Source organism: Erpetoichthys calabaricus, chromosome 10, assembly GCF_900747795.2.
Source record: "Erpetoichthys calabaricus chromosome 10, fErpCal1.3, whole genome shotgun sequence".
NCBI lineage: Eukaryota > Metazoa > Chordata > Cladistia > Polypteriformes > Polypteridae > Erpetoichthys > Erpetoichthys calabaricus.
Window position 1 is genome coordinate 105,849,562 of NC_041403.2, and position 17,666 is coordinate 105,867,227.

General features: G+C 36.9%; 1 protein-coding gene across 10 annotated transcripts in view; it reads right to left on the reverse strand.

The window, feature by feature from the left end:
* Positions 1-1,353: 1,353 nt before the first annotated feature.
* The window catches only part of LOC114659297 (tumor protein D54-like), a 77,783-nt gene continuing 61,470 nt past the window's right edge, over positions 1,354-17,666 (reverse strand). For 4 of the 10 annotated variants that reach the window (XM_051932876.1, XM_051932875.1, XM_051932873.1 and 1 more), the window contains 4 exons: positions 10,041-10,067; positions 7,629-7,670; positions 7,323-7,371; positions 1,354-2,774 (listed from right to left, as the gene is read on the reverse strand). In XM_051932876.1, coding sequence (XP_051788836.1) covers positions 2,688-2,774; positions 7,323-7,371; positions 7,629-7,670; positions 10,041-10,067 — 205 coding nt within the window. In that variant the 3' untranslated portion in view covers positions 1,354-2,687. The remainder of the gene's footprint in view (positions 2,775-7,322; positions 7,372-7,628; positions 7,671-10,040; positions 10,068-17,666) is intronic. The other 6 variants (XM_028811707.2, XM_028811706.2, XM_028811705.2 and 3 more) reach the window with 2 other exon arrangements.

The following is a 17,666-nucleotide window of genomic DNA, read 5'->3' on the forward strand; positions in this document are numbered from 1 at the left end:
TTACCTGTATTAATGGCACCTGTTTGAACTCGTTATCAGTATAAAAGACACCTGTCCACAACCTCAAACAGTCACACTCCAAACTCCACTATGGCCAAGACCAAAGAGCTGTCAAAGGACACCAGAAACAAAATTGTAGACCTGCACCAGGCTGGGAAGACTGAATCTGCAAAAGGTAAGCAGCTTGGTGTGAAGAAATCAACTGTGGGAGCAATTAGTAGAAAATGGAAGACATACAAGACCACTGATAATCTCCCTCGATCTGGGGCTCCACGTAAGATCTCACCCCGTGGGGTCAAAATGATCACAAGAACGGTGAGCAAAAATCCCAGAACCACACGGGAGGACCTAGTGAATGACCTGCAGAGAGCTGGGACCAAAGTAACAAAGGCTACCATCATTAACACACTACGCCGCCAGGGACTCAAATCCTGCAGTGCCAGACGTGTCCCCCTGCTTAAGCCAGTACATGTGCAGGCCCGTCTGAAGTTTGCTAGAGAGCATTTGGATGATCCAGAAGAGGACTGGAAGAATGTCATATGGTCAGATGAAACCAAAATAGAACTTTTTGGTAAAAACTCTACTCGTCGTGTTTGGAGGAGAAAGAATGCTGAGTTGCATCCAAAGAACACCATACCTACTGTAAAGCATGGGGGTGGAAACATCATGCTTTGGGGCTGTTTTTCTGCAAAGGGACCAGGACGACTGATCCGTGTAAAGGAAAGAATGAATGGGGCCATGTATCATCAGATTTTGAGTGAAAACCTCCTTCCATCAGCAAGGGCATTGAAACGTGGCTGGGTCTTTCAGCATAACAATGATCCCAAACACACCGCCGGGTAACGAAGGAGTGGCTTCGTAAGAAGCATTTCAAGGTCCTGGAGTGGCCTAGCCAGTCTCCAGATCTCAACCCCATAGAAAGTCCGTGTTGCCCAGCGACAGCCCCAAAACATCACTGCTCTAGAGGAGATCTGCATGGAGGAATGGGCCAAAATACCAGCAACAGTGTGTGAAAACCTTGTGAAGACTTACAGAAAACGTCCGACCTCTGTCATTGCCAACAAAGGGTATATAACAAAGTATTGAGATGAACTTTTGTTATTGACCAAATACTTTTTTTCCACCATAATTTGCAAATAAATTCTTCAAAAATCAGACAATGTTATTTTCTGGATTTTTTTTCTCATTTTGTCTCTCATAGTTGAGGTATACCTATGATGAAAATTACAGGCCTCTCTCATCTTTTTAAGTGGGAGAACTTGCACAATTGGTGGCTGACTAAATACTTTTTTGCCCCACTGTAGCTGCTCTAGCACAGCCAAGGCAGATCTTTTAAATAAGACAAAACAAAAAGACTTTTAAAGGAATGCTTTATTGATCATTTTTCATCATAAACATTCTAAAGAAAATGCAACTTCCAATATGCCACTTATATGTATCACAGACAATGATCCCTTTTATCTAGCTACACCAACTATTATATCAATGCTTCAACTACTTTCCCATCTCTTGTGCCTCGGTATATTTATATTATAGTTATGTTTTTTAGGTTTATTACAAAGGTATACCCATAAGCACCCCAGTCTGCTTTAGTCTTAAGTTTATAATTTGCAGCTATAAAAGCAGAAATGTGACCTTATAGTTCTTCAGTACTGATTGATAAACTCTGCATATATACCTCACAGTCAAATTGTCTACTATGTGTATACATTTTAAAATAATTAAAAAGTTTTTTTTTTGTTTTTTTTAAATATAAGGATTAATGCAGTTAATTCATTTACGTTGAAAAGCAAAAAAAAAAAAAAAACCTGGAGAAAAAAAAAGGTAAAGTATTATGTAAATTAATACCTTGATGAAAAAGTAGGATTTCCCTTTCCTGCAACCCAAATAATTACCAAAACATATTTCAGCCCTGTGAATATTTTAACATTACACAAGTTTCATTAAGCTTTAATATTTTGAGTAACCAAGGTCCAGATTATATAGTTGGTTAACTAAATACACATTGCAAAAAGTGATATTCATCAGGTTTTCTAAATTTTGAAACAAAATGTTCAACTCTACTGCATTCTTGTATACTTTATATAGTAATAATTATATGGCACAAAATCATGCACCAATAACCAATGTTAAAATTTTCGTTTCTCCTTAATTAGATGTTCGATAATTTATTTTGGCAGCATTCATTTCTTGAGCAACTTATTTATATAAAAAAAAAAAAAAAAAAAAAATCAGGTCTAGGTAAAGTGATAAGGCAGACATTAGACATTTGATTCCACATTCTCGTCTTAATACATAAAAGCTTGGCTTCACATTTTTACTACATGTAAAAAAAAAATTAGAGTTTGTGTATTAATGTGAACATTATTTTAAGGTACAAAATAGTGTAACATCTTTATGCATTTAAGCTCTCACATATAAATGCCATAAGGCAGTGCAATGATAAAATTTATGTAAAAACATTTTGTAATGTGTAAAATTTGTTAGAAAAAAATGGTTATCAAAGTTTTTATAACTCTAGTGAAAGCTTTTGTACTGTCCTGACTAATTATCTGCACTGTAAAATTAAACTTATGCACATGCTGTACTTTGTGGATATGGTGCAGTTTACATGTTAAGTGCAAGGGCTTCTGTGATAACGGAGTTTTACAGATATTTGGCTGGGGCAGGAGAGAAGAATAAGTGGTTTAGAAAGGAGCCTTGTCTTGCATTGGTTTTTCTTCAGTTGGAGAATGCACCTCTTCACCATTCTCTTTGCCACCAATAACTTTAGACTGCAAAATAAAATGAAACAGTCGTGAATAGGCTAATTCCAGTAAACACTAGAACACTTGAGTCAAGCAAGAATAAAGGTCTCAATTCTTTGCCATCACACTGGATTGTCTGTCAATCAGTAGAAAAATGTGTCCAAGGAAACACTGTTACAGTGGTGAAAACGGAAAAAAAAAAACCACTCCTCTTTCTTAGTAAACTTTACGAACAAAACAATGGAAATTTTAAAATGAAGGATTTATAAAACGTACTATTAAAAAATTAAATATACACACCGTAACCATAGGAAGTAAAACAGACATTTGACTAACCTAACTAAATGGAAAAATAATGATTCTTTCTAGAGGTGTGTGACTTCAAGTGATACCAGGATAACCCTTTGACGTTTGTAACCAGATATCTCTATTTATTGTTGTTTACTAAAGTACATACTGAGACTTAATTTTTGTAACAGATCGGGGGTGGGGTGGGGGTGGGGGTGGGAGTTGGGGTTGTTAGAGCGCGTGAGCTTATTCAGTGCAGCAGGATCAACGCCCATGTTGGTCTTTTTTTTCTTTCAGTACGTGTGCCTTCTCTGTTTATTTATATATCTAGTGACTTTTCTGCCTGTCTGTCTGTCTCTCTATTACGCAGTGCTCTGTCTGTCTGTGTGTTATGGATCTTAAAAAAATAACAGTTATAAGGACACTTGTTCATGTTAATTGCAGTCTCAATTGTTAAAAAGTATTTTAAAAGGAGCATCCCACATGAAAATATAATGATCTCATTAACTGAGTGCATACCAATTTATAAATTTTATGTCCATTTGAGGTTAAAAAGAAAAAAAAAAAAAGAACGCTTTCTCCTCAATGGGGAATCTAACTCAGGTCTCTGAGGGACAGTAAGCCTGCTGCGCTCTGAGACAGCAAATCTTACCGCTATGCCGGAAGCTGTTGTATTGTTCTTGAACCTTTTGTGAAAGTGTTTATTTGATGTTTGGACTTCATGCTTCACACATTCTATAGTTTATGCCTACATTTTGTAATATGTATTACTAAAATATGAAAAAGTTTCTGTTTTTAACAATGTGTTTACACAGATTACTGTAGAAATGGAACACACATGAAATGCGTGTGTTCCAAATAACGATCTATTATTTCCACACTAAAACTCCACTTCACTCCCAGATAATCAATCAAGGCATGAGCTGGGAGATGCTCGTGCACGTTCTAAGTCGGTGGGGGGATGGAATAGCTGGCTGCTTGCAGCTTGTTTTTATTGGCACATTTAGAGGACAAGACGCTGGCAGAGAGGTGCGAATGGTTTTAAGGTGGGCTGGATCTACGAGTTTTTTCGTAGACTCTGGTAATTCTAGTGTTAAGTGTGTGTGTGTGATGTTGTATGTGTGAATGTAGCAAGGTAGTAATTTGTACCTTGTAACAGATAATCTAAACCCTGATAGCACAAAATGTCTAAAACAATCTATATATACAGGTGCTGGTCATAAAATTAGAATATCATGACAAAGTTGATTTATTTCAGTAATTCCATTCAAAAAGTGAAACTTGTATATTAGATTCATTCATTACACACAGACTGATGTATTTCAAATGTTTATTTCTTTGAATGTTGATGATTATAACTGACAACTAATGCAAGTCCCAAATTCAGTAACTCTGAAAATTAGAATATTGTGAAAAGGTTCAGTATTGAAGACACCTGGTGCCACACTCTAATCAGCTAATTAACTCAAAACACCTGCAAAAGCCTTTAAATGGTCTCTCAGTCTAATTCTGTAGGCTACACAATCATGGGGAAGACTGCTGACTTGACAGTTGTCCAAAAGACGACCATTGACACCTTGAACAAGGAGGGCAAGACACAAAAGGTCATTGCTAAAGAGGCTGGCTGTTCACAGAGCTCTGTGTCCAAGCACATTAATAGAGAGGCGAAGGGAAGGACAAGATGTGGTAGAAAAAAGTGTACAAGCAATAGGGATAACCGCACCCTGGAGAGGATTGTGAAACAAAACCCATTCAAAAATGTGGGGGAGATTCACAAAGAGTGGACTGCAGCTGGAGTCAGTGCTTCAAGAACCACCACGCACAGACGTATGCAAGACATGGGTTTCAGCTGTCGCATTCCTTGTGTCAAGCCACTCTTGAACAAGAGACAGCGTCAGAAGCGTCTCGCCTGGGCTAAAGACAAAAAGGACTGGACTGCTGCGGAGTGGTCCAAAGTTATGTTCTCTGATGAAAGTAAATTTTGCATTTCCTTTGGAAATCAAGGTCCCAGAGTCTGGAGGAAGAGAGGAGAGGCACAGAATCCACGTTGCGTGAGGTCCACTGCAAAGTTTCCACAGTCAGTGATGGTTTGGGGTGCCATGTCATCTGCTGGTGTTGTTCCATTGTGTTTTCTGAGGTCCAAGGTCAACGCAGCCGTCTACCAGGAAGTTTTAGAGCACTTCATGCTTCTTGCTGCTGACAAACTTTATGGAGATGCAGATTTCATTTTCCAACAGGACCTGGCACCTGCATACAGTGCCAAAGCTACCAGTACCTGGTTTAAGGACCATGGTATCCCTGTTCTTGATTGGCCAGCAAACTCGCCTGACCTTAACCCCATAGAAAATCTATGAGGTATTGTGAAGAGGAAGATGCAATACGCCAGACCCAACAATTCAGAAGAGCTGAAGGCCACTATCAGAGCAACATGGGCTCTCATAACACCTGAGCAGTGCCACAGACTGATCGACTCCATGCCACGCCGCATTGCTGCAGTAATCCAGCCCCAACTAAATATTGAGTGCTGTACATGCTCATACTTTTTATGTTCATACCTTTCAGTTGGCCAACATTTCTAAAAATCCTTTTTTTGCATTGGTCTTAATTGATATTCTAATTTTCCGAGATACTGAATTTGGGACTTTCATTAGTTGTCAGTTATAATCATCAACATTAAAAGAAATAAACATTTGAAATACATCAGTCTGTGTGTAATGAATGAATCTAATATACAAGTTTCACTTTTTGAATGGAATTACTGAAATAAATCAACTTTGTCATGATATTCTAATTTTATGACCAGCACCTGTATAATTCACTAAGTCCATGGCAAGCAAGACGCACGCAAGACAGAGCCACGCCCGCCAACCAACAATTCACTAAGCAGCCGACCATGGCACGCAAGACAGAGACCATGGAATATGCACGACAGAGCCACGCCCGCCAACTCGAAGACCATGGGATACGCACAACAGAGCCCCGCCCGCCAACTCTAACCCTCCTCCCGAGTCCACCCTCACTCTCGAGGCACACAGCACCTCACCAAACACCGCCTCAGTCGCTTTCGTCTCTGCTACAGTCTACATGCACCTCTGAGCCACGTTGACTTTTCATTGTTCTTTTTGGTTCCGGCTGCTTTTCTATATATAATCCACCAAGTCGCCCGACCATGGGATACGCACGCACGCAAGACAGAGCCCTGCCCGCCAACTCTAACCTTCCTCCCGCGTCATGGGGTACGCACGACAGAGCCCCGCCCGCCAACTCTAGCACTTACTGTCGCCGGTTGCATTAACAAGCAACCTTTGTGGCGTCACATGCATGTACTTACACTGACGACAAATATGACAGCTCTTCCTCACAAACAAGATTTCGTAAGACGGGAAAAATGGAACACCTGCAACATTACCTTCACATTGTTTTCCTTTTATTTCTGATCCCGTTCAACAACTATGTGGTGACATCAACTTCTCAAATGTGACTCCGGAACAACTCAGTACGCGAGCTATATTAAACGTCACCAACGAAGACTTGCTACACCTTAATGAACAGGTACTGAAACTTATCCCTACCAACGAAGTAACTTTCACCAGCGTTGACATCAACTTTCATTCCCCGAAGAATTTCTTAGCAGTCTTACTCCCACTGGCATGCCTCCGCATAAACTCAAACTTAAAATTGGTTCAGTCGTCATGCTTCTCAGAAACCTCATGCCAGCAAGAAGTCTCTGTAAAGGCACTAGACTGACTGTTACCAGCATTCACCACAATGTACTTGAGTGTAAAACAATCGCAGCTGCTACCTCACAAACGTGAGTCGTATCCTCAAACCCACCCCATTTGGACAACTCTGTCTTTCAGGAAGTGTTCACCCATCAATGAATAATTATGCAGCGTAGTAATTTCTTTTATAAAAAGATTTCAGCGAATTACTTCATAACAAGGTTTTGAGCAATCTTTATTATTGTCTGGAAAGAATACTGTAAAACACCTTTTTTCCTCCCCACATTATTGATAACCAATTAGGTAAGTACCTTGTAACTCAATGTCTCAGTTTTTTCTGCTTCCTAGGGAAGACTTAACTCATGTTGGTCATTTTACCTCCTTAGTGCCATCAGTATGTAAATTATGTGGGCAGCACTTTAAATGACATTTTCAATGATAACCCTATTTGTAGCATTAGCATAGCATCCTGGACTTTACAGTAAACAAGAATAGCAATCTTAAAGTCGATTACATTTCCAAAACAACAGTATTAAAAAAATTGTGTACCTTATGCTTAACTTACCTTTATACTTCCAACTCTGTCTTCAAAGGACTTGAACGTTGCAGAGTTTCTAAAGATAAACAAAATATTTTATTTATCCAAAATATTATGATACAGAAAAATCACATTTATGTACATTAATATGTTCCCACTAGAGACATGATATAAAATTTAGCAAGTAGTGAACTACAACCGCCTAACCTCTCTGCTTAAAAATTAAAACCACCATTTACATCAATGTACCGATTTATAAAATACTGTATCTACTCAGCACAGCATTCAGATGAGTTTGAGCAATCAAAATTGAAATAGTTGTTTAATGTTTACCTCATAGCAGGCATACTTATTGAATGGCGAATGGAGTAACTGCTACTTGGAATGCATTAAAGAGAGACAGAATCAAGTGTTATCAACATGTAGGAAATTAGGCAAAAGTTAACAGAAGTAAAACACACATTTAGCGGGCATAAAGTGTCCAACTTAAGTATTTTAAATTGTATCCCATTTGTAATTTTGACTCTACTGATGTATTGCAGATTTAAGATGAACAGGGAAGTATGAGGCAAATTACAGAATATCAGTTTATATAAGTGGGAATTTTTTGAGCATATGGGGCTTTATTTAAGAAAAATAATTTCAAAAACAGTATAAAACTTGACATTTGCACACAATAATTGTTTAACTTTTTTTGAGACACTTTCCAAGCGCTTGCTGCAACCACTTTCATTACCCAACAGTTTTGAGGGAAGCATGGTGGTAAAATAGGATGGAGTTTGACTTCAGTTTCCACTTATAGTGACAAGAACGTTAAACAGAATTTTAGTTAGGAAACTGAAAAGACCGGTTTTAATACTCCTTCTCCCACCTTCCTATTCCATGATGAACCGCTTGTGGCATCAGCAGTGTGTTTAGGCTTATGGCTTTACTGCATGATAAAGTGCTGGCCAATGAACCTAAAGACATTTTTTGGACAAAGGCAGTCCAAGATATTTCTGTACACATCCAAAGTAATCCTGATACTACAGTCATTGGTATATGATTTAAAAGTTTAAAAAAATGTTTCAGAAATGAATATGCATACACAGTTCACAACACTATTAACAAATGTGGCATTTTTATCTTCCGATCATGTCTTGGCCACATGTGTAAAAACTATTTCCAGGACTCTGCTACTTCATCTTTCGCCTTTTCAGCAAATTCCATTTGGACTTTTACCAGCTTTCATGATTTTTTTTAAATGTTATTGATTTGAAGGATTGTATTACAATGATCAAATTACAAACCTACAAGATATGACATACATTTGTGAATTTCCCCTTGGGATTAATAAAGTATCTGTCTATCTATCTATACAGCATCTTATACAAATCAGATCAAATATACATTTCAATAGTCTTCCAGAGCAGTGTTTTCCAAACTTTGTGGTGTCAAAACCCTTTTTTTTCCTTTGCTAGTGTGTTTGCAGTCAATGGGGATGCCTCTACTTGAATTTAGAGCGATCATCTGCATGGAGTTGCCCCCACCTTGGTAAATTGAGAATTACAGTTAAAGTGGGGCAGATTGGTGTTGGGACCCACGTTATCAGCATAGTGTTAGATGACTTAAGCAAGATCATCATTGTTTTCCCTCATTGGTGAATTGAGCTGGATCGTTAGAATGGGGGTATGTGAGGTTGTCCAGGCCATGATCCACATGCGATTCTGCTGCTGTGAATCGAGCGTCATCATCAAAAAGGTGGATGGGGTTTAGTTTGACGTCAGCCGTGATCCACCTGCAATGCGTATGCTGTGAACTGAGGGTGATCATCTCAGCTGCATTTGGGATTGGGGGTTTGGGGCAAGGTTTTGTCCGGGGACCATTATCACCCACCCAGAACGCTGCCACAGCCAACAGGTTGGTAAATAATGTTCTTGAGTGTACAGAAATAAAATGATTTAATAGAAAGTTATTGGTCAAACAGTTACTAATGCTTCAGCATTCTTAAATAATTCAAGACAACATTAAATTAATGTGTTGCCTGCTAGATTTCAAAGAAATTTTGAATTTGTAAGTTGATTTTTTTTCCTTTCTAATTTTAAGTAAAACAAGCAGTTCTTCCAGTTGAGCAGGTTAGGGTTGTGAGCCAAGTAAGGGCAAAAAATAAATATATCAAGATATGGTGCAATCATTGCTCTTGTGCTTGTTAAGGAAACACTTAAACCACAAATAAATAAATTGCTGCTATTTGTCCCAAAATTAACATGCATCTGATAATGGGAGATGAAATGCAAATAAGTGTAATGTTCTAAAACATTAAAGCATATAACACAGGAATAAACATGATATTCTGTACTTTTCTCATATATGGTATTCTCATCTTGGAACTCCACAGCTTGAGTAACCAATATAAAAATCAATTTTGACATTACTGTCCCAATACTTATGGAAGACACTGTGGTTACAAATGAATGCAGCAGGGAAAAGGTTCTAGTGAAGCTTGCAGTTGTTCAATGATAAAGTGCTGTAACCATTTGTTTCCAGGCAGTCAGCTCCTTTGCTCACAATCTAATAACTTATGGCCAGGCTAGTTAACCTGCTTAACATAATAAAAGCAAATAGACGGATATAAACATACACTTCCACAGAAATGCACACACAGTTCCACAGAAATGTACAATTAAACATGAAAAGTAAAATATTTAATTATAATTTCTTATTAAAAGAAGAAACATTTCATTCTACTATGGTCACTCATCTTACCCAAATGAATGTGAGAAAGGGAGTGCTCTGAAGAAGTCAAGGGCAGCAAGAACAGAAGAAGAAAAGCAGTGATAAAGAAATCAATTTTTGATGCAAATGCTTTTATCATGCTATGTTATACACAAGCAATATAAACTTACCAATTATTAATAAAACTGCAAACAAATGCACATGACCTCACAATAACATGCATTCTAATACCCAGAAACATTTTCAAATACATTGTTAAATTTACCCTATAAAGTATTCAAAAAAACATTTTTAAAATTCTATTTAGGCCAACAATAAGCACACTGATAAAAGCCATGATATCCAACACTTCAAGTAGGGAGCTCTATAACCAGCATTTTGGTAAATGGCATGTTGAGTAAGAATACCGTGATAAAAACTTGCCTATCTTTCACTCTTACTACAGGATAATTCCACTGTTGGTAGTCCTCATGGCTATGCCTCTAAACATTCATTCATTGCTTGATTAGTATGTCTCTTTACACACTTTATCAATCAAGCATTTGTATTAGTTTTTATTCATTACTGCAATAACTAATGTTTGCTCTTATTAGGCTGTTTTCTGAACTATAAATTGCTTGTTTTTAATAACCAAATAACCTTTAACACTTGCGAATTTAACAAACTATTCCTGAGGACACCAGAAGTTCAGGTTTTATTGTAACTACATGCATTATTGTTTGCCAAATAAAACTGCACATTAAAAATCAAATATCAATACAGTTTATATTCTGCAATGTTATACAATTACTTTGAAAGGAATACTTTAACCAGAAAAATCATCCTTTTATTTTGTATTTTACTTACTTTGAGTTGCCTGTAGTGATTTCTTAGAAATAAAATTAAAATCATGAATGGAGGTAAAATTCCTGATTGGCAGGCCTTTAATTCAAAAGTTTAATCTCATTTCTGCACACTCCACTATCGTGCACAAGGGAATATTTCATAAATATTTAGTTGTATAAGTAATATTTTAGCCAACATACATCTTTTTGGGACATTGTGAGCATGTGACTGGATACATAATATATGGACCATGAGACATCAGTAATTTGAGATGTTTTCATGGATGTTTTGATAATATTTGTTATTATTAAATATGGGTCCCCACTGAATTTTGTTATCTCCATTGCTAAATACTAAATGCTGGGTAAGTAAGAGTTAAAACAAGTATGAAAATGTACACATGGCATAAAACTCGGATACATTGGGAGATACGGTTAGCTAGTCTGATAGTTGGAGCACTTTTAAATTCTTTAGTCAATTCAAAGATTTTGCTGTCACTTCTTTTGCTTTTATATATTGTTTGTAACAATGTACCACATTCAATTGACAAAACAGTGACAATGGAAATTAATTACATGTATTAGTGGTGTATATCATTGTACATAAAATGTTCAATACTAGTTTACGATATCATGTGGCTGAAATTGCTTTTGTAGACATCAGATTCCAACACAAATTATATACTGTCTGTTGTTGAATGTTGAGGGCGTGTGGCTAACTAGTTTAAACTTAATAAAAAATCTTTAAAAGAAGTACCTGATAGAAATTTCAAATCTGTGCTAAAGTCTCAAGCTAAAATTGTTGGCTGCATCCGAACATGATAGTTCACTGGAAGGATCATTGTAGGGCTTTGCTACTAAATTATAGTGTCAGAATGTTTAGATAATGCATACGTGAGGTTGTTTTTCAGATTACTGAAAATAGAGAGTACTGTAGTTACTGCAGCATTAAGTATCAGCAAGCCATCTTTCATTCATTTCTACTAAGTTGCTTTTATTTTTTTACTTTTATTTACATGAACATCATGTCTCTTATCCACTTTGATCTCAAGAGTTGGAGAATTGAAGTGCTGTGACTGAGGTTTGTGCAAAACGTTGTGAGGCTGCAGAGACAAGCAAGTTTGGGCAGAGGCAGAAGCCAGACCTTTAGGATATAATTTGACCTATGTCTGTAGTTTGGTACAGTAAAGGACAGCACTTACTTTGTACAGTGATGAATAAGTAAACAATATCATTACTGCCATATTGAATAAATAAGGAATCCCATTATTAGTAAACTGAATAAATAAATGCAAATCTAACATATACTACTCTTCTTATATGTAATATTTGGTCACCAAACTCTGCCTACATCTAAACCTGCTCGATTTTGTGTCCTGCAGTGAAGTGTATTTGCTTCAGCACACACAACTGCATGTATTTCACCATTTTGCCATCTGGTTGTCCAACAAGTAAAAAAAAAAACATTACATTATATATATATATATATATATATATATATATATATATATATATATATATATATATATATATATATATATATATATATATATATATATATATATACACATACACACACACACATAAATACTTATACACACATACATACAGTTAAGGTATATCACTCTCAAGGTAATTCTGACACAGTAAACTAATTTGTAGATTAATTTGCGCAGAATGTTTCTCTGTTTTAAGTCTGATGAGTCTGTAAAATCACCAATGCTTTTCAACGGGAGATTCTTAAACTTGAAAAAATGTGTATAGCACACTGTATTTGAGATGCAGTGCTGAGAGAAAATCATCACACTCCGTCAAAATCCTCACTTTTTGACACATTAAACCCTAGAATTGAAAACGTAAATATAACTATTTCCAGTTGTATTCAAACATTGTAACCAAGTACATCAAAGTGAAAACAACATTTTAAAACATCCTTAACAATTATTACATTTTAATTAGTGTAACACCTAGTTTGGATAAGTGATCATCCCCTAAGAGTAACCATTATCAGCTTGGATAAGTACAACCAATATCCTTTCAAATCACATGCCAGGGTAATTTAGTCTTTACCCAACAGCAACTGTAGTGGTTGTAATCACTTCAGAATATATACGGCTGGTTCTTAAGGATTCCAATGTAGTAGCACATAGCAATGCAAAGAATTAATCATGGTTGGAAAGGTGCTTTCAAAGGGGATCCAGAATAGAGTTGTAGAAAGGCAAAAGTGATGAGATGGAACCAAACAGATTTGTAATGCTTTAACTATCCCTCAGAATACCATTCAGAGCAGTATTAAGAATTGGAAAGTGTATGGCACCACCAACACCTTGTCTAGGTCACACAGTCCCAACAAAATAGAAACATGAGCCAGGAAGCTATAGATCAGGGAAGTTAACAAAAGGCCAAAGGCTGAGACTGGTCAATCTGTGAACATGACAAACATCTTACAAGCTTTAAACAAAGCTGGCCTGTATGGAAGGGTGAAAGAAAGGTGCTTCTACTAAAAAAGCACCACAATGAAGAAAGGGAAAAAAAAAACCCACACACACATGGAAGAATCTGATACCATGTAGCAAAAGGTTTTTTGGTTAGATGAGATCAAGACTGAACTTTCTCTACTTGTTTACACCAAGCATTATGATTTGTGAAAACACTGCACTCCTCCTAAAATACACCGTGCCTACTGTGAAGCATGGTGGTAGCAGCATTATTCTGAGATATTTCTCTTCAGTATGCCCTGGGCGATTAGTCAGGATTGATGGGAAAATGCATGCTGCCAATTACACCCAAATTCCAGAAAAAAATATGCAGCTCTCTGCCAGGCTACTGAAGATGGGCAGATGGCTCACATTCTAGCACGACAACAATCCATATAAACACTGCCAAAAAAACAAAGCCAATTGCTTAAGGACCTTGGGTGGCCAAGTTAGGGTCCAGTCTTAAATGAGACAGAAAAAATGTGGATGGACGTAAAAAGGGCAGTCCATCACTGCTTACTAGTGCTGTTCAGTATATATTGCCTATACCGGTATACCAGTATTTGTTTCACTCAATAATAAGGATTTTTTATTTTTACTGGTATTTAATGATAGTTTACAACCTTTAATCATGAATGAATCATAACTCTATTAATAAAATACTGTCATTTCAACTGCCCAACCTGAATAAAATGGCTGCATAAATGTATATAAGCTAGCTCTTTATGTAATAATAATAATATTTATTATTATTATTAATAATAATACTAATAATAATCTGACTTCACTGCCTATACATGACACAAACTCAACAGCTTACAACACTTTCTCACTTTCGGATGGATGCACAAGCTCACAAAACAAAAACATTAGCTCTGTTTCGATTAGTAACAGAACTACACACTGCTACCAGAGAACAGAATTTTTAAATTACCAACACTAACCAGATTAATGCAATTTATAAACATTGAAAGAGGCATAGTGATGCAAAGGTTGGCAATATAAGCAATCTTTCTGCACAATTCAAGAGCTGCCACACTAGCATATACTGTTAGCGTCTGGAAGTACGAGCCACAGCTTCTTTCGAAATGCAGCATGACAGAGAAGTGAAACAATCTTTAAGTCAGTTTACAATCACTAAGTCATTCAGCAACAGATGCCTGTATGACAAAAAAGACAAAATTTCAAATGGCATAACAGAGAACATTGCTAAGGAAATGCGTCCCATTTATACTGTATGGTGTAAAAAGAGAAATTTAAAAAGTTACTCAAAACACCCTACACCCCAGGTATGTAATTGCTAAGTCGCATTTACTTCACCAAAGCAGCACTAAAGCACCAAGTATGAGGGCAAAAAGTCCATTCAGATATTAAATCAATTAGCTATTTTGATGCAGCTGTGGTCTATGCACACATCTGAACCATGTATTGCATAAGCACTACATTAATAGGAAAAGTAAACTGAAACAACAAATGCTTACAAACCTTACAATTTGAGGAATAAATAAATGCTCTGTAAAGGGACAGCAGATGTTTCTATTATAATAAAAAAAATCCTGCAATGAGACAAGACTTTTTCCCCGCGAGTACAGACTTTGGCCATGAGATGTTTTTAAGTCACGCCCTCCTCTCAAGCATAGAAAACCACGCACTCTCACCTCTCATTGGTGTGAATGCTTTTGACAGACAGAGTTCTTGCTCCAATGAGATGAGACATTTAATCACGAAGGGTTATCAATAGTAAAAATGAGTGCACGGGCAATCCTGGCACAGAGAAACAATGAAGTCAAACGAATTTACGCCAAAAATGACGATCGGTTACACTGCAAATTGGTTAAATGCATATTAATAGACTATGCTGAAACAGTTGGTGGTGATTATGTGGAAGATGAAAACATCAACTTACAATATTGCGAAGAATATCTACAACAGTTAACAAGGTCCAGTCTTCCTCCACACAAATTACTGTAGAAAGAAGGATGTATCCAAGAAAGGTAATATAGTACATCTTCAGGGGATAACATTATACAACAAAAGAGATCTTGATATGCCATTCGTATTAAAACGTTACCAGTTTCCAGTTAGAATAGCTTTTGCAAAGACAATTTACAAATCTCAGAGCCAAACATTCGAAAAAGTCATTTTATTTAATACAGAGAAAGAAATGAAATTCAATCACGTGCAGCTATACGTGGCATTGTCACGATGACATTCCAAATACAATCACAATTCAATGCGATATTGATGAAAATTAAATTCAAAAAATTGTTTTTACAGTAAAAGTGTAACTTTAAAAAGTTTTTGCATGTTAATTTCAAAATCGTATTACAGAACGAAATCGTATTACACAACCAATAACTAACAACATGAAACAATTTACATTCAAATTTTTATGTTTTAATTTTTTTTAATATGGTTAATACGGTTAATTACTCGCTGTAATGTTAAATAGTAAATTGTACATCCGCATTCCCATATGCGAGTGGCAGAACTGCAAAGAGGCTAGCGTGTAGTGCAAGCACAAGCCAGGTTGGCAAGTGAAGCGAGCAGGGGGCAAAGTCTCCTAGTCTTTCCAAAAAAACATACCCTCTGCAAAATATAATTTAAATTTCTGCACAGTAAAGTGTCTGCTTTTGAAAACAACATTCCAACAAAACTTGTTTTTTCTTTATTTATTTGTATCTACAGGTATATACAGGAGGTCCTCGGGTTACGACACAGTTCCATTCCTACAACAGTGATGTAACCTGAATTTTAGTGCAAGTCGAAACACACTCTAGCCTAAGTCACTTACCTATCCTAACACATTTGCAAAATCATAATCTAGAACAGGGGTGGGCAGATTCAGTCCTGGAGGGCCGCAGTGGCTGCAGGTTTTTGCTCCAACCCAGTTGCTTAATAAGAAGCCCTTATTGCTCAAGTAACACTTCAGCTTCACTTTAGTTGTCTCGCTTGTTAAGATTTTGAACCCTTATTGCTTATTTTAGTCTTAAACAGCTGTACTCTCGGTTTTTAACTGCTCCTAATTAGCAATAAAAGGCAAATGACAAAAGAGACCAGCATTTCTCCATTTAGCTTGTTACCATTTACACCTGTGTGTATTTATCATGCACTATTGGGTTTAATTAAATACTTGGAAAGTGAAGAGAAAAAAGTGAAGCACTGAGAATAACTCAAATCTTTTGGATGATATCCTTAGAAAGGAAAAAAAATCTAGGATATGAGAATGACTTGACATGGAAGAGTTAAAGCAATAGCAAGCCATGAAATTAAATAATTGACAAGGATTGTTTTTTAATTAAGCAACTGGGTTGGAACAAAAACCTGCAACCACTGCGGCCCTCCAGGACTGAATCTGCCCACCCCTGATCTAGAACATAAAAACACAACTAAGCCACAGAAAAAGGAAAAGGACATAAATATACTATACTGTGCACTGTACTGTAGTAACAGAAAAAAATGTCAAAAAATAAGCAAAAAAACTCCTCACCGTTATTCCTTCTCATCTCTTTACAATGTCTAATTTCACTTTCATCGTGATGACTTTAATCTTCTTTGAAGCACTAGCATCTGAAGACTGACTTTCGTTTAGGAGCCATGATAAGGGCCAAAAAGTCGCCAAACAAAGCAACACAAGACTTGTGCCACGTGCAACCAAACTAGTTCGCCAACTCCCTCACTCATATGCTGCGTTACTGCACATTCTTCCGTTGCACGCAACCAAACTAGTATGCCCACATAGTTTGTAAGTACGCTAACGATGTAAGCTGAAACACTCACGTCTCAATTTTTTTAAGCTTTTATGGGAGTTAGCGTTGTAAACTCGAAACGTGCATGTCGAGACGTCATAACCCGAGGACCCTCTGTATGTTTATTACATTTGCATTTCTACCTTGCTGCTTACTATATAGTTATTTACAAGTTTAAAGAGGTAAAAGATAAGAAAAGAAATGCCACAACGCTTATTAGGACTGGGTGCCCTTTTGATACTGGCCATGTTTGACAACCTAATGTGTGTTTGTTTTTCTGTGTTCTTTAAGATGCTGTTTCAGGTGGGACTTGTGCTGTTTCACTCTCAGTAGTTCCTTGCCTCAGTTCTGACTAGGGATGGGAATCGAAAACCGGTTCTTGTTGAGAACCGGTTCCCACTGTTTCAGTTCCTTGGAATTGTTTGCCATTTTTGCAAACGATTCCCCTATCGATTCCAGTCGCCTCGAATGACGTCACCGCGTTGCGTAGCGTCATTTACCCAGCAGGAAACATGGCGCCTAAGCGGCACAAATGCTCAAAAGTTTGGTTATACTTTACGAGAAAGGATGACAACAGGGCAACTTGCAATACTTGCAAAGTAGATA